This window comes from Meles meles, chromosome 15 (genome assembly GCF_922984935.1).
Source record: "Meles meles chromosome 15, mMelMel3.1 paternal haplotype, whole genome shotgun sequence".
Taxonomy (NCBI): Eukaryota; Metazoa; Chordata; class Mammalia; order Carnivora; family Mustelidae; genus Meles; species Meles meles.
This window is the reverse complement of record NC_060080.1, coordinates 29,943,040-29,964,829: the sequence shown is the minus strand read 5'-3', so window position 1 is coordinate 29,964,829 and position 21,790 is coordinate 29,943,040. Positions and strand designations below refer to the sequence as shown.

General features: G+C 36.9%; 1 protein-coding gene and 1 pseudogene across 3 annotated transcripts in view; one reads left to right on the top strand and one right to left on the bottom strand.

Annotated features, from left to right (window-relative positions):
• HEATR5B (HEAT repeat containing 5B) overlaps positions 1-21,790 on the top strand; it is a 105,758-nt gene that overhangs the window by 17,482 nt on the left and 66,486 nt on the right. For all 3 annotated transcript variants that reach the window (XM_045979445.1, XM_045979443.1, XM_045979444.1), the window contains exons 9-18: positions 1,409-1,564; positions 2,144-2,394; positions 3,963-4,074; positions 5,646-5,798; positions 6,830-6,929; positions 7,240-7,349; positions 8,610-8,773; positions 9,364-9,539; positions 12,082-12,187; positions 14,954-15,144. In XM_045979445.1, the coding sequence (XP_045835401.1) occupies positions 1,409-1,564; positions 2,144-2,394; positions 3,963-4,074; positions 5,646-5,798; positions 6,830-6,929; positions 7,240-7,349; positions 8,610-8,773; positions 9,364-9,539; positions 12,082-12,187; positions 14,954-15,144 (1,519 nt within the window). The remainder of the gene's footprint in view (positions 1-1,408; positions 1,565-2,143; positions 2,395-3,962; positions 4,075-5,645; positions 5,799-6,829; positions 6,930-7,239; positions 7,350-8,609; positions 8,774-9,363; positions 9,540-12,081; positions 12,188-14,953; positions 15,145-21,790) is intronic.
• Positions 20,502-20,995, bottom strand: LOC123926128 (annotated as a pseudogene).

The following is a 21,790-nucleotide window of genomic DNA, read 5'->3' as shown; positions in this document are numbered from 1 at the left end:
GGAGTTCATGCATTTCCAAGTCCAGAAATAGCTAAAAATAAAGAGATCCATAATGAAAATTACAATCTGTAATATATTAATCTATTCTATTCTGTTTTTATGTATTATATATTTTAAAATTTATATTCAATTAACAAATAGTATATTATTAGTTTCAGAGGTATTGTTTAGTGATTCATCAGTCGTATGTAACATCGAGTGCTCATTACATCAAGTACCCTCCTTAATGCCCATCACCCAGTTACCTAATCTTCCCACCCAACCCACCCCCCAGCAACCCTTCATTTGTTCCCTGTAGTTAAGAGTCTCGGGCTCAGTCGGTTAAGTGGCTTCCTTCGAGTCCTGGGATCGAGCCTCACATCAGCTCCCTGCTTGGCAGGAAGCCTGTTTCTCCCTTTTCCACTCCCCTTACTTGTTTTGTTCCCTTTCTCACTGTCTCTCTCTCTGTCAAAAAAAAAAAAAAAAAAAAGTATCTTATGGTTTGTCCCCCTCTTTGATTTCATCCTGTATTCTATTAATACACAATGAACTCAAAAAAGGTAAGGAAGTTTTACTATATTATAAGGGTTATTAATCTTAGGTCATAGATTAGCCATTTGATTTTTTAAAAATCTTAAAAGCAGAATTAAATATCCATCTGGGATTTATGGGCCAGAATATGTTCTCAGTAACTTGACAAGGAATCTTTAGTTGTCTCATGTTAAATACATTTCTGTTCTATTGAAAGGTCAGGGAAGGGGTCAGCAAGCTAACAGGAACTTTGAGAAACATCTCAGTAAGAAATTCTAAAGCTAGTTTCCTTTTAGATCTGCTTTCTGGTCAGTAATTCAACAGTGTTGCTATGAATATATTACAGCACTTGAAGTAGCAACGATAATAATGGAGTAACAATAATGGCTGCTGACATTGATGCATGTGTATTGTGGGCAGCATTGTGCTCTATTCTTTATGTGAATTGACTTTTTAATCACCACAGTACTCTTTGAGATAGTCCCTTAACCCCCTGAGTGGGTGGAGAAATTGAGACTCATGGGGTGGCTTACCCAGTGTCACGTGGCTGATGTGACTGGTGGAGTTGGGATTGGAACCCAGGTGCCTTTCTGGGGAGCCAGTGCTTTTGTACACTGTGGTTTGCTGCTGCTTGCTGAAGTTAGGTGTATTCCTGGAAGCAGGCAAAATCCCTCAGTGTGTATTTCAGTACTTTCCTGATGTCATTGGACAGTGTTTTAAGTCACTTCAGTGTTTAGTTACACAGATGTTCTGCTAAGAAGTAATTACAGTCAGAGTTTTTAACACCCAGGCATCAACTCGTGGAAATAATTGGTATAAAAATGTCAACTGTATAAATCAAAAAAATTATGTCACAATTTAATTCACCCACATCAAACACATGATTATGTGTTTCCAGAAGCAGTAGTGAATGATACTAGTGGTGAAAATAAATCTGGAGCCGCAGACATTGCAGCAAGCCAGCATGTGATGGTGTGTGCCCTCCAAGAACTCGGGAGCCTGGTGCAGAGCCTGAATGCTACCGCATCCCCTCTTATTCAGGAAGCATCTATAGGTATGATAATTCACTTACTTGCTGGAATTCTCTTTACCATTTCAAAAAAAGTGTGATTGATATTTAACTCCTGATTAGTTGCTTGCCATTATAATTAGTAACTACTAATTATAGTATTATAATTGTAATATTAGTATTATAATTATATAATACTAACTATATTAGTAACTACATTATAATTAGAAAATTACTATAATTAGTAGTTTTCAGGTCACTTGTTAAAAGCTGAGTTTTATTTAAGATGCACTGGGTTTGTGAATGTTGACTTAATAGTTAAATAAAATTTAGGGAGACAAAAGAGTTATATAGCTTGTTTCTAATAATTGGCTAAAATTTGTTGAATAAACATTTAATTTTTACATCAACATTTTTTGGGGGTGTAATTATACTATTTTGTAGAAAATGTTCCATTAAGATTCTCTACTATTTCTGAGATAATGTGTTTTTGGCAAAGTTCTGAAAGTATTTGGGTAAAACCATAATGCTTGTGATTTTAATCACTGTGTTACACATATTCTCGTGGTTCATGAAATCATTTGACTTTATTAAAGAGCCATTTGTTTTTGTATTTCTCTTTAGGACTTTTGGAAACTGTGACTTCTGTGCTGCTTCATCCAAGTATGGCTGCCCGTCTTGCCGCCGCCTGGTGTTTGCGCTGTGTGGCGGTGGCATTACCATTCCAGCTGACACCATTTCTAGACAGGTGTGCCGAACGGCTCAACAACTTGAAAACTTCACCAGAAGCTGTTAGCGGATACAGCTTTGCGATGGCTGCTTTGTTAGGCGGAGTTCATCAGTGTCCATTGGGCATTCCTCATGCCAAGGGAAAGGTATGAAAGAGACCTTGGAATTTTAAGTGCTGTCATGTGGGGGTTTAGTCTTCATTGGAACACCTTCTGTGTTTAATGTTGAGCTCGATGATCAAACAACAGTTTTACTATAGTAATACAAAAAATAGTGTTCTGCCAATAATGATATTTAATTCTGCATAGGAATAGTACATTTTATTTGGGTACAGAGTCATTTTATTTTAGAGGAAAAAAACCCTTACACTAATTATGATGAAATCAGAGCTTTCCTTTCAGCTTTTAGAAAGAAAAATTCATCTTGTTGTATTCAGAGATGTCAGAAGAATATGTTACTGCATTTAGCATTTTGATAATAATAGTTGAATGGTTTTTATGAGTTGTTTTTTTTTCTTTCTACTATACCTACTAATACTATTACAGTTTTTTTCTCAAGAATATTAAGTGTTTATGTAAATATTATTTTACATATGCAGATATAATTTTACATATGTAGATCAGGGCTAGGTTTTTAACTTCTTATTCTTTCTAGGACATTAGGACTAGATTCATTCGTTCTTAGGAGTTCCATAGCTACTACTCGAATCTCGGCTTCCATCTCGTTTTGTTCTTCAACTGCCTCCTCTCTGATTATCCTGCTTGCACTCTTTCTCCCATCTCCCCACTTCCATGTCTCACATTAGCTCGGAGACACTTTGAGACTACGCAGTGCTCAGAGAATAAGTATAATCCCCTCTGTCTGGAAAACTGGCACCTCTGTGGTTCGCCTTCATTCTACCCATTCGTTCTCATTTCCCGCTATTCTGCTTAGACCAGTCATCTTGCTTCCTTCCCATGCCTTTTTCAGCCTTCATGCCGTTATTCATACATTAGAATCTCATCCCCCTTCTTGGTTGCCTGTACCAAGCTTATCCATTTGTTTAGAAGCCTAATTCAAGTGCCATTTCTTTCATGCAGTCTCCTTAGAGCTACCCCATCTAGGATAACCTCCCTTTTGCAGACCACGACTACATCTGTCTTACTGTTTTGTCATTTAATCATGTACTGCTTGTTACTTCCCATTTTCTCTGTGACAGATTCTCTAAGATTCTAATTGCCATAAGACTGGCTTCATGGCAGAAACATAATAGGAGTTCAACAAATCTTTGGATATAGGATAACGGTACTACCAGTAATAGCATTTATGAAGTAGTTACATGGACCAGCACTCTTCTGAGTGCTCTGCTATATTAACTTATTTAGGCCTTGCTGGAGTGTAGTTGGCATTCCTATTATTCCTGTTTTACCATTGAGGGAATTGAGGCAGGGAAGTTAACTTATCCCAGGTCAGAAAGGCGGGAAATGAGAAAGCTGGGATATGAACCCAGGCAATCTGGCTCTGGAGCTCTCTCTTAACCACTGTGCTGTGTGGGGTCTCCTCAGAGACAGCCGTGCAATCAGGATTAAGCAGGTCTTGATGTTGCCTCTTTAACATGTTAACAGCAACAACAAAAAAGGACAACTTCTTTTTTAAATTAAGCATACTAGCTATGTATTTTCTTGTTTTCTTTAACTTGTTTCAGTTAAAATCCAATTGTAAACTTCTCTTGCAGATGGTAGTTAGTATTGCTGAAGATCTCTTACGAACTGCTGCCCAAAATAGCAGGCTGTCTTTACAGCGCACGCAAGCTGGATGGCTTTTACTTGGAGCACTTATGACTTTAGGTATAGTCATATTTGAGTAGGATCTTGTCTAACTGTATGACTGTCAGTAGACGCTAAAGAAAACTTAATTTAAAAGTATTCAACTTCACATTCTAGACTTTGAATGACATGATAAAGTTGGTGAAGGTGTATTTCCTCTCGTTTGGGCGTAGATTTCTATTTTTGGTAATTTCTGCTTAAGTACATTTAATGACAAAATTATTAATGAAGTTTCACCTTTACTATCAGAATAGCCCTGATCTAACTAATTGGCTTAGTGTTCACCAAATGAGATGAGAGTATGGGGGCACTTTCCATCCCCAGAGTGACATGTGTGACATGATTTTGGTAGGGGGATAAAGTTACATTTAAATGGTCTTTGGTGCTGCTTTTCTGGGGTACTCTTCTGCATTTCACTTTCCTAAGTGCTGTGACAAATCTGAGATGCAGGCAGTTTAGCACTGTACACAGAACAGAGACATGTCGTCATGGCGAAGAGATGTGTCTACCTTTTAGTGTGTACGTTCAGCTTCTGTAAAAAGTATGTGTGTGTGTGTGCACGCGCTACAGAGTCACTCACCACTTTGAGGATCTACCTTTTGGAAGTTATACTTTGACCTAGTTTTCTAAAGAAAATAAAAAGTGCTAACTTTTCCAGAAATTTATGTTAAATATGTTATGTGGTATGTTAAAGGAATTCCTTTGCAATGTAAATTTTTAGTTCTAAACATACTGCTCCTCTATAAAATAAAATTAGCCATATCAGTTGCCCCCCAAATGGAGGAATATATAGATGTGTGTGTGTGGCACTGCGTGTCTATGTTTATATGCATGTGTATTTATAGGAGAGATATCATAAGATGTGTCCCACGAGTAGTTCATTATTGACAATGCATAATCCACCATTCTGAATATAGTTTGATAATATATAATTCACCATTCTGAATATAGGTAATTTCTTTTAAAGTACTTGTTATGGATTTATGTTTGACTACTAAAAATATTGATACTTTGTAGGTGATTGTTATTATAGATATGTTATTTTACTTTAATAGATATGTTATTTTACTTACTGAATAAGAAACATTTAGAAGTGGGGAAGGAGGAAGTGGAGGCTGGTGGTGAGAAGGTATAGCCTTGCAGTTCTGAGCTGAGTAAGTACAGGGCTGTGGCGTGCAGCCTCGTGGCTGCGGATCACACTGCTGTGTGACAGACAGGACGGCTGGTGAGAGAGTTAGTCCTGGGAGTTCTCATCACAAAGAGAACGTTTTTTAAAAATTGTTTTTCATGTTTTGTGTCTATATGAGATGGGGAATGTTAGCTGCACCTTTGTGGTGCTCATTTTGCAATTATTTATAACCCAAAACATCATGCCGTATGCCTTAAACTTATGCGGCAGTATATTCAATTATTTCTCAGTCAGACTGGAAAATAAAAGATGCATGTTGAAAATCTTACTTTTACAGATAAAGATAGAGTGAAACCTTGGGTGTTGTTAAAGCCTGTCCGGGGCTCTCTGACTTTGGTTTGTAACATATGTTATATATGTATGGTTTATATGTATGGTTTCGCATTCTTGTTTTCTCCAATAGGACCATCTGTTGTTCGTTATCATCTGCCCAAGATGTTGTTATTGTGGAGAAATGTTTTTCCCCGTTCTCTAAAGGAGTTGGAGGCTGAGAAGGCCCGAGGCGATTCTTTTACTTGGCAGGTAACATTGGAAGGTCGTGCCGGAGCTTTATGTGGTAAGAACTGAAAGGATTGTACTCTCAGAATATTATTTTATTACTAAAATATTTGTGAGGGGAAGGAAAATCACTGCTTTGGATTTTTATTTTAGTGTGTAATGACAGATTCATAGACTTGTAGATTTAGAGAGAAGCGTTATAAATAACCTGTGCCAGTTTGCTAATTTTGCAATGGAAGTGAAGCTGAGACTCTGAGAAGGACGTTAGCATCAGGGGTAAGGTGAGAGGCAGAGCCCAGGCCTTTGATTCCCAGTGATTGCAGTTGTCCACCTGTCACAGGGTTACTGGCCACCAAGTATACAGCCTGGTGGGTATTCGAAGAAGAAACTCAGGATCTTCAAGGTCACTGAGTTGACAGTAAGTCTTTTCATAATGGACACAGCTAGCATTATCAAATCTGCAAATGCTAATGCATTTTTTTCCAGACATCATTGCTACAAAAATTATGAATAAGGTTGTTTTGTGTAGAAGCTAGCAACTTACAGGAAAGGCTCACGTTTGGTTTCCTTTGGGAATTAGAATTACACTGGGTGATGCTATTTTTTTTTGGTTTATCTCAGAGTGAAAAGTGCTTCTTTTTCCAAGTTGTGGGAAACATATAGCTAAAGTATAAGGGCGGCAGGGCAAGGGGTCCTTTTTGTTCCCACACATCTAAGAGCTGTTTTTGTCTTAGTTCTGTAGCTAAAGAGGCAACAAAGATGTTTCCTCTCACTGAGCTATTTTGTGCACTCTCGGTTTTATCTTGAAGCTGCATTCTTTGTAGTTATCTGAATTTAGTGATGTTACAAGACCTTTGATTTCCCACTCACAGAAATTTCCCTAACAGATACCGTCCCTCCCTCAACCTTTCTTCTAGGCTCTTCTAATGATTTTTCTCTGTAGTTGCAGTTAGTTCTTTGGTTTGACCTGATTTCAGAGCCTTATATTGTATAATAATGGAGAACTATAGGTATCTTTATGTAATTCTGTAAATTTTTTTATTTTCACAAAAGCTATCCTAAATCTATTCTTTTAAAAATTTTATCTAGCAATGAGGAGTTTTGTTGCACATTGCCCCGAGCTCCTCACTGAAGATGTGATTAGAAAATTGATGACTCCTATTGAATGTGCCATGACTATGATGTCACAGTAAGTAAGCAATTAGGACCAGTTAACATCCAGTTTTACATATTTATAAACAGTTTTGTACTTCCCTATAATATCATATATGAAATGTATAAAATTTTACTGTTTTAAAATAACCTTAAAAATTATAGTAATGGTATGGATTGAAATAAAATTGTGTTTTATAGTGTGCCAGTGAAGGCCACAGAATAAACTAAAATGAGAATGTAATACTCACCAGTGTACTTTGGCGGTTCGTCGATACATTGCTGAAAATGTTTTAAGTAACACTTACTCTAGTAAGCTGTTACCAACTATACTTTTGATATTTTAGCATTCCGTCTGTAATTAAAGCCCATGGAGCTCATCTGAAAGCCAGTGCTGCAATGGTCCGTTTAAGGCTTTATGATATCTTGGCTTTGTTACCTCCAAAAACTTATGAAGGTAAATAAAATTTATGGTATCTAGTAAAAATTCTTCAATTTACTTCTCCAGTTCTTCACACAGTATTGTAGAGTTCTGACCAAGGCTCTCCCCTGACTTTGCAGAGGAAGACAACTATTTTACTTTTCTTCACAGGAAGAAACACTTGTGGGGCACTTACTGTGTTCCGGGTCTGTTCTAATCCCTTTACATGTATTATCTCCTTTGACTCTAACCACAACTTTATGACGTAATTCAGCTGTATTTTGTAGATAAAGAGCCTTGGGTACAGAGAGGTAAGGTAACTTGCCCAAGTCTGAGATCTAGTAAGCCGTAGAGCTTGGATTCAGACCCAGCTGGTTCAGCTTTAAAGCCTATGCTTTTATTTATTTTTTAAAAGATTTTTATTTATTTGTTTGAGAGAGAGATTGAGCACAAGTGGGGGTGAGGCAAAGGGAGAAGCAGACACCCCACTGTGTAGGAAGCCCATTGTGGGGCTGGATCCCAGGACCCCAGGATCTTGAGCTGAAGGCAGATCTTTCACTGACTGAGCGACCTAGTTGCCCCTCTGTCCTCTTAATTATTATCCTAAACTGCTTCATATATATTATAATGTAGACAATAATTTAGGAATCTCTTGACAGAAAATAATAATATACTTTACAGATATCAAATATTATATAAAATGCTAATATTAAAGTAAGCCATTGATCTGTGTTCAGTTCAGCCATACCCAAGAATTCTGATGTGCTATGGTTCAGTGTTTGCACATCATTGGGTAATTTTTTTTTTTTTAAGATTTTATTTATTTATTTGACAGAGATCACAAGTAGGCAGAGAGGCAGGCAGAGAGAGAGGAGGAAGCAGGCTCTCTGCCGAGCAGAGAGCGCGATGCGGGGCTCAATCCCAGGACCCTGGGATCATGACCTGAGCTGAAGGCGGAGGCTTTAACCCACTGAGCCACCCAGGCACCCTAAATGTGAACATTTAATAGAAATATTTCCTCTGAGTATTTCTGTTACTTTAAATAATTTGTGCTAAAAGGCATAATACAGTAATACACTTGATCTTAGACGAAAGGCTGAGAAGCGATAGAAAGGCATAATACCATTATTATATGTTAAAACCAGCATTAAAATAGTTAATGTAGATTTTTTTAAAAAGAGAACAGAGACTTAATTATTTTATCCCGGTAGAACATGTTGCTTCTTTTTGAGAGCAGTGATTATAATTTTCATAAAAATTATTCATTCATGTCTGATCTGAAGTTCTATTTTTTAGGATCTTTCAACGCACTTCTGAGAGAACTGGTAGCAGAATTCACTTTGACTGACAATTCAGCGAACACAACTACTTCCCTCCTCAGATCCCTCTGCCATTATGATGACAGCGTTCTTCTAGGTTCCTGGCTTCAAGAAACTGATCATAAATCAATTGAAGACCAGGTAGCAAACCATACAGGGAACTGAAATACAACTTAATAAAAAACAGTGGTGTTATTATATATTGTCATTTAAAAAGAAAATGTTGCAGACTAAAGTTTAATTTTATTTTGGCTTTCTTAGACATTTAAGGATAGCTTCCTGATGGTAGATAAGTAGTGAAAAAAGGTAAATTTCTTATGTTCTTTTAAAAAAGTTACCACAGCTTCTTTTAATTTTTTTTTTTGTGGGTTTAAGTTATTCCTGATGCTGTTTTGCTTGCACATTTTAAGGTGGGCAGTATAAAAATGTTTTAGAATGAATAAGCATTCTTAAAATTATATAAGGTATAAAATTATACAATTTTATGTATGTATAAAATTGTACAATTACTGATGGCTTTTTTCTGGATAAATCATATTTTTATCTATTTAAAAATTTTGTGATTCAATCATTCTTCTGGGGTTTTTTTTGTTGGAAATTTTCAGGTTCAGTCGTTCTTATTTTTTTGTTGTTGATATTGTTAACCTTTTTTTCTATCTCACATTCTATTTTTCTTGACTAATACTCATTCAAGGAGATTTTGAATGATTTTTACGTCATTTTTTTTGTAGCTCCAGCCAAACAGCGCATCTGGAAGTGGGGCTCTGGAGCATGATCCATCCTCCATTTACTTACGCATACCTGCCGGGGAAGCTGTGCCTGGTCCTCTCCCGCTTGGGGTTTCAGTCATTGATGCTTCCGTGGCTCTTTTTGGCGTAGTGTTTCCTCATGTGTCTTATAAACACCGGTTAGTATAAAGTCTATCAGGTAATTTTAGTTAAATATAAATTCTACCAGAGGAGTGGTGGTTAGCAGGATGGATGGGTTAAGGAGGTGATGGGGATTGATGAAGGCACTTGTTTTTATGAGCACCGGGTGTTGTATGGAAGTGCTGAATCACTAAATTGTGCACGTGAAGCACATATTACACTGTATATTAGTTAACTGGAATTTAAATAAAAAGTTTAAAATAAAATAAATAAATTTTAAAGTATTTAACATAAATGAAGTTACCTGTTAGAAAAAAAATACATAAATCAGACTCAAACAATAGATTTTTCCCATCCCAGTTACCTACAATAAAGTGAATTACTACTTAAATAATAGGCTTATAAATTTGAAGACCTAAGTGACACATACATAATGAAAAAAATTGCATGAAAATTCCATATAATTTGAAGCTGTTTTTAAGATTTGGCTCTGTGTACTAGCATCTGGTACCACTGTCTTGTGGACTGTGTCTTAAACAGCAAGATTTTCATTTCAGTAGTTCATTTGCCAGTTTATAAGTAGGTTTTCACTATATCTTTAATGAGGAATCATTAAATAAATTTGCTAATAAGTCTTGTTTTTGTTACTGATGAAGTTAATGAATGAGATATTTACTCTGTAATAAGGTTTGTCATTCCATTTGAATCTGGAACTTGGGAAATTAAAATAACGGTTGTTTTTCTAAAAGAAGCATGTTGGTTTGCTATATTCTTTGTACAGACATTCTCCCTGACTTTATTAGACATTTTGTCTATGTATGGTGGTTTCTCAAACGGAAGAGTGAAAATGTGTATACCATGTTTACATGTATGTACATGTATAACTACAAGAGTAGTTATTTCTGGTTAGTAACTTTTTGTTACTAGTCTTCAAATTAAATGAAATGAATATAATAAAAAACATTTTTTAAATAAATTGTTTTAAAAGGTTATGTACTTAAGTTCAGTTGTAGGCAAATGATGCATAACAGTAGTGTTGGAGACATGTGTCTCTTATGTGTGTGCTGGAAGGCAGTGTGAATGATGCGCTGCTTCCTCATCCACAGAAGATACACATAGCATTAAAGTGGTCAGTTTTAGCCTCCAGTAACTCTAACTGGAGCTGCTACTGGAGACTAGTTGATTTCTTCCTCTGTGATTTTGGAGAATGCTCTGACCTGAGACCTATGGGCTATTATACACTGAGCTTAAATCCTTATGGTGACCTTAGGGAGATACTGATTTCCTACTTTAGTTCATAGTTCTTTTAGTACTAAATCCAACTTCCCAGCATTCCTTTGCCCAACCCATTTATTTTTAGAATCTGAAATGATCTTATTCTCTTTTATCAGAATAGTCTCAAATGGCTGTGATTTTTTTTTTGCTGTCTCATTTAAATAATTTGAAATAATAAAAAAAATTCACTTTACATTAAAAAAAAAAATTATCACAGCTAAATCTTTTTCAAAATCTCCCAGTTAGCTTCTGAGAATAGGACATGAGGTACTATCTTCTTCATGTGAGGTATTTTATTTTATTTTGTATTTATTTATTTATTTATTTTTATATGTTCAGTTAGCCACTGTTTGGTACATCATTAGTTTTTGATGTAGTGTTCAATGATTCATTAGAGTATTTTAAAAGAAGAGAAAAATTATGCCACATTTTAAAGTCTCCAACTTAAAAATCTTCTACATAGATGCATAATTAATGATTGTTATTCTATTCAAGAAACCTTGAGCACCTACTATATGCCAGGCACTTTGTTAGATGCTGGGGTTAACATCAAAGAACATAAAAATTATGACCTAATTTTGTTAATTGAAACTTAATATTTAGTTGCTTGCTTTGTTACCATTTTTTTAGTTATTATGTTCAGTTAGCCACTGTACAGCACATCACCGCTTTTTGATGTAGTGTTCAGTGATATATTAGTTGTGTATGACACCAAGTGCTCATCACACCACATGCCCTCCTCAATACCCACCATCCCCACTCCATCCCCAAACCCTCAGTTTGTTTCCCGGAGTCCATAGTCTCCTGGTCGTCTCCCTCTCCCTCTCTGATTTGTGCCCCTTCAGTTTTCCCTCCCTTCCCCTATGGTTCTCTATGCTATTCCTTATGTTCCACATGTGAGTGAAACCATATGGTAATTGTCTTTCTCTTTTCTCTGCTTGACTTATTTCACCCAGCATAATCCCCTCCAGTTCCATCCATGTCTTTGCAAATGGTGGGTATTCGTCCTTTCTGATGGCTGAGTAATATTTCATTGTCTGTATGGACCACATCTTTATCCATTCATCTGTTGAAGGGCATCTCAGCTTCTTCCACAGTTTGGCTGTTGTGCCAGTTAAAAACCACATGTCCCTGTATCAATTCAGGAGGAGGAGATCTGGTTTAAATCAGCTGCAGGAATGAAATAGAAATGAAACAGCATGGTACCTTATTTGTTACACACTTAGCTATTGCTCTTATTTCTGTTTTCTGAGCCGTATTTGAGTGAAAAGTATTGCTAATGTTATCTTTATTCTATGATTATAGATTACAAATGTTGGATCACTTTGCTGAATGTGTTAAACAAGCCAAAGGTGTCCGCCAGCAGGCTGTGCAGCTTAATATTTTTACTGCTGTTCTTAGTGCATTAAAGGTATTTACTTTTAAAGCATAAGTATTCTGAAATAAGATTTTAATTAATGTCTTTAATAAGACATGTATACCTAGACCATTATGATAATTATATGTGTATCACTTGATAACTATGTTTTTATATTAAATTGTTAGAAACTACTTATTAGGCTCATTGTAATTAAATAAGTGTTTTCTATTTTAATAATGTTCAAGTTCATGTTTCGATGTGACCTTTCAGATTTTACAAGTGCTGGTATGTTCTTTCAGAATTTTCAAAGATGTCTAATGCAATCTGATATTCTACTGAAGGTTAACCAGACAAAGCTTAAGTTCAGTTTGTGGTTAGACCATAAATCAGGAGAGGCTATGTTGTACAGCTGAAAAAGGCTGCATTGGGAGACTCTGTTCTAGTTTAGCTCTTGTTAGGTTTATGTCTTGTGCAGTTCCTTTAATCTTTTGAACTTTGGTTTCTACATATATGTACATATTTTGCCTATCTCTAAGAGTTCATGTACTGTTCTATGCAGCCTCTCATGATGTATTTGAAAACTTTTTATATTGCTCAGCACTAAGCTTATAAAGTTTTACTTGTAAAATAAAATGGCAGCAAGTACAAGTGTTTAAGTGGGCATGAATTAAATCATGTTTTGTAAACATCAGGGAAGAGAAACATAGGCATTGATTATAGTAATACAAGTTTATATCATTCGTATAACTGTTAGTATTTGCCCTATTTAAAGACCATCAGCTAAGACCAACATCTGAGTTTTTTAAAAAAGAATTGGGTAGTCATGGTCTCCCTTAGTGTTTGGAAGGCTAGTGCACCAACTGTAATATTTGTCCACAGAACACTTGTCTTCACAGATTTGCTCACTAATGCCTCTCTTATAGTTAACATTTCCCTTGGCATCATGAGTTGGATTTTGTTATCAAGTTCCATGACAGTAAGTGTACCTAGAACAGAGATAATTGACATTTAAATGATGAACAAACTGTATCAATATTTAGTTACTGATATTTTTACCCCATTTTATCTTTTTATTTTATTTTATTTTTAAAATATTTTATTTATTTGACAGAGAGAAATCACAACTAGGCAGAGAGGCAGGCAGAGAGAGAGGAGGAAGCAGGCTACCCGCTGAGCAGAGAGCTCGATGCCGGGCTCGATCCCAGGACCCTGGGATCATGACCTGAGCCAAAGGCAGAGGCTTTAACCCACTGAGCCACCCAGGCACCCTGCCATTTTATCTTTTTATACTTATTGAATGTACTCTTAAAAAAAATATTTATTTATTTGACAGAGAGAGAGGGAACACAAGCAGGGGGAGTGGGAGAGGGAGAAGCAGGCTTCCCGCTGAGCAGGGAGTCCAGTGTGGGCCTTGATAGGACCCTGGGACTGTGACCTGAGCCGAAAGCAAACGCCTAACGACTGAGCCGTCCGGGCGTCCTGAATGTACTCTTGGTGACATAATTATCTTCTCTGAAATTTTTATATAAACAAATCAAAGTTTTGTACTCATCAGACTTTTTCCTTACTTAGAGTTCTAATGATAAATGTCAATCAGTTGAATGACAGTTGATTTAATAGTAGAGTGTCCTTGGGGCGCCCAGGTGGCTCAGTGGGTTAAGCCTCCGCCTTCAGTTCAGGTCATGATCTCAGGGTCCTGGGATCGAGCCCGGCATTGGGCTTTCTCCTCAGCGGGGAGCCTGCTTACGCCCCTGCCCACGCCTACTTGTGATCATGGTCTGTCAAATAAATAAATAAAATCTTAAAAAAAAAAATAATAGAGTGTCCTTTTATATAAAAACGATTTTCAAGCATTAGTCTTTGGATAGAGACACTTCCAGAGATTGTTTATTTTAGGGCTGATTGACTGTAACTATATTATGTATCATGTTCTGAATCATGTTTAGGAAAGTGATTACTGTCGATTTAACAGTATTGATTCTAGATGTAGTATATACATAGGAAAGATGGTTGAAGAGGGGAATAGGTAAAATAGGTGAAGGGGATTAAGAGATACAGATTTAGAGTTATAAACTAAATAGGGCACAGAAATGCAGCATGGGGAATATAATTAATAATAGTGTAATAATGTTGTGTAGTGACACATGGTGACTGCACATATGATGAGCTAGCTTAATGCACAAAATTATCCAATCACTGTGTCGTACAGCTGAAACTAATGTTGTATGTCAACTATACTTCAGTTAAAAAAAAGGTGGTTGACACATGCACCCCTATTTTATAGAGCATTATTTATAATAGCGAAGACATGAAAGCAGCCCAAGTGCCCATCAGTAGATGAACAGATAAAGAAGAGGTGGTATATATATTCAATGTAATATTACTCAGCAATAAAAGGAATGAAATCTTGCCATTTGCAATGACATGGATGGAATTAGAAGTACAGTGCTAAGTGAAATAAATCAGAGAAAGACAAATACCATATGATATCACTGATATGTGGAATTTAAGAAACAAAACAAATGAGCAAAGGGAAAAAGACTGATAAACCAAGAAGCAAACTCTTTAACTATTGAGAGGAAACTGGTTATCAGAGGGGAGGTGCATGGGTGGACGGGTGAAATAGATGATGGGGATTAAGGAGTGCACTTGTCATGATGAGCACTGGGTGATTAAAATAAAAACTTAAAAAAAAATGAAAAGGTGGTTGGAAAAAAGTGGGTGAAGTGGATATATTTACAGAGATTGCAGCACAATTTTTTTTTTAATTTAGTGTGAATTTTGAGTTGCCTTTTTTTTTCTTTTAAATAACTATAGGGCCTGGCTGAAAACAAAAGTACTTTAGGACCTGAGGAAGTTCGTAAATCTGCTCTGACTCTGGTTATGGGTGCTCTGGACAACCCAAACCCCATCTTACGATGTGCAGCAGGGGAAGCTCTTGGAAGAATGGCTCAGGTGGTTGGCGAAGCAACCTTCATTGCTAGAATGGCCCAGTATAGCTTTGACAAGTAAGTGGGTCTCTGTACTGACAAATATGTTTCTTATAGGGGCAAAGATGTCTTTTAAGTAACCAGTAATTATAGTAATTGGATGATAGGTTTTCCACATGGTATAGCATATGACAAAATTTTGTGGTTTTTTAATTGATCTTAATTCAGTAATTGTTTAAACTCTATAATCTGGGGAAGTCATAATATTATAGATACTTTAAGCATGGTGAGGTTTCAGCCTTTGAAGGTTACATAATGGAATCAAGAGGATTGTTAATAGGACTTCTCTCAATTAGTTACATGTATTCTTCTCTGAAATGGTGCTCTGGTAGTCCCTTTCTCTCTCTGCCCCCCCCCCCCCACCTTTTTTAAAATTCTATTTTATTTTTTCAGTGCTCCATGCAATATGTGCCCTCCTTAATACCCACCACCAGGCTCACCTAACCCCTTATCCCCCTCCCCTCCAAAACCCTCAGTTTGTTTCTCAGAGTCCACAGTCTCTCATGCTTCTTCTTCCCCTCCGATTTACCCCAACTCACTTCTCCTTTCCTTCTCCTAATGTCCTCTATGTTATTCCTTATGCTTCACAAGTAAGTGAAACCATTTGATAATGGGTAGTCCCTTTCTCTTATCTCTGCTCCCCACATTATACTTCTTGTTAATTAGTCACTTTTTGGAATAAGCCATTCTTTTCCTAACTGCCAGCAAGTTTATCATCTCTTAAATCATCCCTGAAATGGGAAAGGTTAGTGTTAGATTTTAAGGATTTCTTTGCTGTTTTAATTAAAAAGAGTGGTCTCAGAGCTCCAAATAAGTATGACTAAGATGATGCAGTTATTAATGACTCTTGGTTGTTAATCAAGTACTTAAGTAGAGAAGTTGAAAATCAGGTGTGGTCAAGAACTGATACTTGAGTTAGGTAATAACTATTCTCAATGGTTATTTATTTTGAGTACTAATTATACTAAAATAGGCCATAATCTTTTTAAAAAGATTTTATTTATTTATTTGAGAGAGGGAGAGAGCGCGCATGCACAAGAAGGGGAGGGTTAGACCGGGAAGCAGACTCCCCAGTGAGCAGAGAGCCTGATGTGGGACTTGATCCTAGGACTCCAGGATCATGACCTGAGCTGAAGGCAGTTGCTTAACCAACTGAACCACCCAGGTGCCATAGGCTGTAATCTTTAATGAGAGAGGTGGGGGAGACTATGGTGGTGAAGCAGTAGTCCTGAAGAAAAAGTATTTTCTGAATTCTTGGTTATGGAAGGATGGTTTTCCCTGTTGTCAAACATGGACAGAAGTTTGTCTGGTTATAGGATAATGCCCTAGTGTATTGTTTGGATCACTAAGGATAAAACGAGCAAGCAGAAGATATCTATTCCCAGATACTTCCTCTTCTGCAGGATGACTTCTGCCATTTTCTAGCAACAGACCAGTTTTGCTTTTCCAAGCATATGTCATTGATTCTAAAATCAGTTTTCGTTAAAGATGTTTTTAAATATACAACCGACCTTACCTTTTAATGGTTTGTGCTCTGTTAATAATAGGTAAAATAAGAACGTATTTGTTTGGAAAACTTCAGAGTGGTAGTTTTGTTTTATAGTTCAAGGAGTTTTAACTTTACAAGTATTTTCAATACCCATAGGAGTATTTATTTTTTACTTATTCTGGTGAAACACAAAGACTTTCATTCATATTCATACCTGTCTGGTTAATGCTTTGCAAGTATTTTCAGTGCCTAGTTTCATTAGCTTTTCCAAATCATTGATTATGCTTTAAAGTTAAATATTACATGCATTTTAAGTTAACCCATTTTTCACAATTCATCTGACATTAGAATTTGTTTTAAGTTCCCTGTAAAACATCGTAATTAATTGGTGGCATTTTTGTTTTTTTTGTTTTTTATTTAAATTCAATTAATCAATATACATTTTTTCTTCATTTTATACTACAATATAAAGTAATGGTACATTTAAAAATCTGTGGGTTTTTTTTTTAAGATTTTATTGATTTATTTGACGAGATCACAAGTAGGCAGAGAGGCAAGCAGAGAGAGAAGGGGGAAGCAGGCTCCCTGCAGAGCAGAGAGCCTGATGCAGGACTTGATCCCAGGACCCTGAGATCATGACCTGAGCCGAAGGCAGAGGCTTAACCCACTGAGCCACCCAGGTGCCCCAAATCTGTGGTATTTTAGGGGCACTTGGGTGGCTCAGTTGGTTAAGCATTGGCTCTTGATCTCAGCTCAGGTCTTGATCTCAGGGTCATGAGTTCAAGCCCCACATTGGGCTCTACACTGGATGTGCAGAGTACTTAAAAAAAATAAATAAATAGGGGTCCCCGGGTGGCTCATTTGGTTAAGCCTTCAACTCTTGGTTTCAACTCAGGTCATAATCTCAAAGTCTTGAGATCAAGCCCCTACTTGGGCTCCCTGCTCAGTAGGGAGTCAGCTCATCCCCCTCTCTCTTTCTCTCTCTCCCTCTGTCTCTCCCCCTGCTTGTGCACTGTTTGTGAAATGAATAAATGAATCTTTGAAATAAAAGTAAAAATAAAGATCTGTGTTATCTTAGATTAGCTTAAAAAGTTTCAGTGTCCTCCTGTTTCGTTATAGTAGAATGTTTTCACCTACACTATCTTTTGTTGATTTAGTATCTATGAAAAGCCAAAAGTACTTACACATACTTATGCCATTTTAGCATTTAAAGAGGAATCATTCCTATAAACCATTCTAGTTAACAGGGAGCTACTTCACCTGCTTAAGACCCAGTTCAGAGGGACATAAAAATCATTACTGGTTGAATTTGTTTCCATTCAAACTGAAAATCACTTTGAGACCCTTGGGAAATAGATATTCTTACAGCTTAGATTATTTGCTCTATATTGAATAGATGATTATCACTGAGAGAAGTGACCCAGCTTTTTGTCTCACTGAAACGTTGCCTTTCAAAAAGTACCAACATGAAAGCAGTTTTGTAATCTATGTAATGCTTTAGAATTCACAGATTGCATTCATTCTTAACTTCTTTCATTCCCCAAAATGACTGCAATGGAGAAACTGAGTCATAGAGAGATAGAGGTTACTTATCCAAGGATGTAATATGTTAGAAATACTGCTAAGAATAGACATAGTTTACGTCCTTCATTACTACATTTCTTCATATCTGTTTCATGATAGCCCTTGGGATTTTTTTTTTCTTCATCATAGGCAAACTGACCAACCACAGTCTTGGTGATGGATTTTTAATCCTTGGCTTTATTTTGCTTTTATGGGTTTAACAGAAATTTGGTCATGGATGACTTACTGAGAATTATAATATAATTCTGAAAATGCAACCAAAGTTTCTCTCTAGACATCTTTGTTATTTTAGGTGTTCTGTTTTAAACTCTATACATTGCTACTTACATATGAATAAAATAATGAAATCTGTTCTTTCAAATAAATTATTTCAAATAATTAAAAATATATACAGGACTTGCACTGCTAGTCATGGTGGAAGAACAGGGGCTGGGTTTTTGATGCAGTCTTAAACAATTGGAAAAACCATATAAAATAAATGAAAGAATGGTTTTCAGATATTGGACAACAGCCAGCATAGAGCAGTGATCCCTGAGAAATGGGAAACAAACAAGGGGAACACTATAATTGCTCCAGATTTCTGCTTGAAAAGAGTTTCCAGGCTGAAATGCAGGGATAGGAACTCTAAACCTAACTGAGGTAAGGAGAAAGAACTTGGAGTTTTGAGAAATTAACATAGCTAGAAGGTGTGGAATAGAATATGTAAGAGGAAAGAGCTGCACAGAAAGAGAGCTACGAGCAGAGGAGTCATCTGAAATCTTCAGCTGAGTGCTGCTATGTGCAGAAGGAAACTGCCCAAGACCAGGAAAAAAAGAAACAGAAAAGAACAGGTAAATAGGTGGACAGAATATAAAACAATTCCCAGGGCTCACACTTGATTCCCACTGTCCAGATTGGAAAAATCTCCTAAAATGAAGTTGTCAGAAGGATACTACCTTAGTAGTGAAGACAATATTGACCCACTCTAAAACAATTTAAAAGCAGGCTTTGAAAGGATCAAACTAATTCTAATGAATAAGAACATTCTAGAACAAAGCCCAGTAGTATTTAAAGAAACACCGCTAATGTAGCACCTAATATCATAAAATGTATAGGACCCACTATCCAATCCAAACTAAGATGTGTAAAGAAGCGGGAAAGTAAGATCTGTTACTGAGAGAGTATATCAGTCATTGGAAACCGGCCCAGAAATGGAAGAGATGATGGAATTAGTAACGAAGAATACTGAAAAAGATGCTCCATATTTTTAAGGAAGTATAAGAAAAAGCCAAGCATGATGAAAAACAAAATGAAATTCATAAACAACCCAGGGAAAATTTCTAGAACTGTAAAATATTTCAAATGAAAAAAATGCAGTGGTTGGGATTAACAGAAGATTAGAAATTGTGGTAGGAAAAAAAGTGATGTTGAAGACCTGGAAATAGAAACTGTTCCAAAGGAAGCACAGAAAAAAGACAGGGTAGAAAAATGAACAACAGTCTCAGTGACTTCTAGAACAATGTCAAGCTTACATTCATATAATTGAAATCTTAGAAGTAAGGGTAGGTCAAAAATTATTTGAAGAAATAGTAGACAGAAATTTTCAATTTTGATGACAACTATAAATTTACAAATCCAGTGACTTCAACAAACCCCAGATGGAAGAAAGACAAAAGAAAAGCATATCATAATCAAATTCCTTAAAGCCATGATAAAGAGAACATAAAAGCAGCCAGCGGGGAAAAGACATCATGCAGAGGAACAAAAATAACGATTTCAGCAGGCTTCTGATCATAAACTGTGCAAGCAGAAGACAGTAGAATGACCTAGAACGTTATACCCAGTGAAAATGCTTTTTAAAACTGAAGTTTTAATAAAGACTTTCAGGCTGTGAAAAGTTGGGTAATTCATTGCTTACAAGGTATACGAAGAAATGTTAAAAGAAGCTTTTTGCACACACACAAAAAAGATGATACCAGATGGAAATTTGGATGTGTATGTAGAAGTGAAGAGTGCCAAATTGGTAGATATGTGGATGAATATAGAGACCATTCTTTTATAAGTCTATTTTAAAATGACCTGTTATTTTTATTCTCATTTTTAATTTATTTTTTATTGTTGTTGTTTGGTTTTTATTTCATACTCATATACTTAACTGTGCAATCCAGTTAGACTTGGACGGGAATAAGGAGAATATGGTACTCAGAAAACTGCAGCGAGAGCATAAAGATTTTAGGATATTTTGAACCGATGAGGGTGAAGGGGTGCTCTCCTGAGCTACAGAAGTAATGGTCTGGCAGTTAAGATAAAAGACAAGTCAAATTTAATAGATTTGTCCACAATCAGCAATAGTGATATCTTTGCTGGCCTTGCCATTCCTGGATGCAGAGCACTCTATGGCTTCCACAATATTCATGCCCTCTTTCACTTGCTAGAGACCACAGCCTTGCCATCCAACCGCTCACTCTTGGCAGTGCAGGTGAAAAAGCTGGGAACTGTTATGTTGGGTCTGGCATTTGTTATAGGCAAGATACCAGGACCCATATGCTTCAGGATAAAATTCTCAACATCATATTTTCCCCCAGAGATGGACTTGCCACCAGTGCCATTGTGGCATGTGAAGTTTCCACCCTGGCACAGAAATCCCCAAATAACCTGTGAAAGCAGGAAGTTGTATAACAGAATCCTTTCTCCCCAGTGCTCAGAGCATAAAAGTTTTCTGTTATCTTTGAAACTTTGTCTGCAAAACAGCTCAAAGGAGATGTGACCCAAGGGGTCACCAGCCATGGCAATGTTGTACATGGTAGGGTTGACCATGGCTGGGTGGCATGGGCAGCTCGTGGGCAGCACAGTCTGCAAGCTATTTTTTTTTTTTAAGATTTTTTATTAATTTATTTGACAGAGATCACAAGTAGGGAGAGAGGCAGGCAGAGAGAGAGAGGAGGAAGCAGGCTCCCTGCTGAGCAGAGAGCCCGATGCGGGGCTCGATCCCAGGACCCTGGGATCGTGACCTGAGCGAAAGGCAGAGGCTTTAACCCACTGAGCCACCCAGGCGCCCCTGCAAGCTATTTTTATTCTCATTCTTTTAAAGTGTCTTAGAAAAATAATTGACTCTTTAATGCAAATAGAACATATGGTAGTATTTTAATATACAGAGAAGTAAAATACTTGACAACAGCACAGAGAATGGGAAGAGGAAATGGTAGTATACTCTGGTTGTGTATAATATACATGAAAGAATGTGATGTTCTTTGAAGGTAGATCATAATGACTTAGAAATATATATTATAAGGGCGCCTGGATGACTCAGTTCGTTAAGTATCTGCCTTAAGCTCAGGTCATGGTCCTGGGATTCTGGGATCCTGGGATTGAGCCCTATGTGGGAGCCTTCTTCTCCCTCTACCCCTCCTTCCTGTTTATGCTCTCTCTCACTGTCTCTCTCTTGCAAATAAATAAATAAAATCTTTTTTTAAAAAAACAAAATATATAGGGCGCCTGGGTGGCTCAGTGGTTTAAGCCGCTACCTTCGGCTTAGGTCATGATCTCGGAGTCCTGGGATCGAGTCCCGCATCGGGCTCTCTGCTCAGCGGCAAGCCTGCTTCCCTCTCTCTC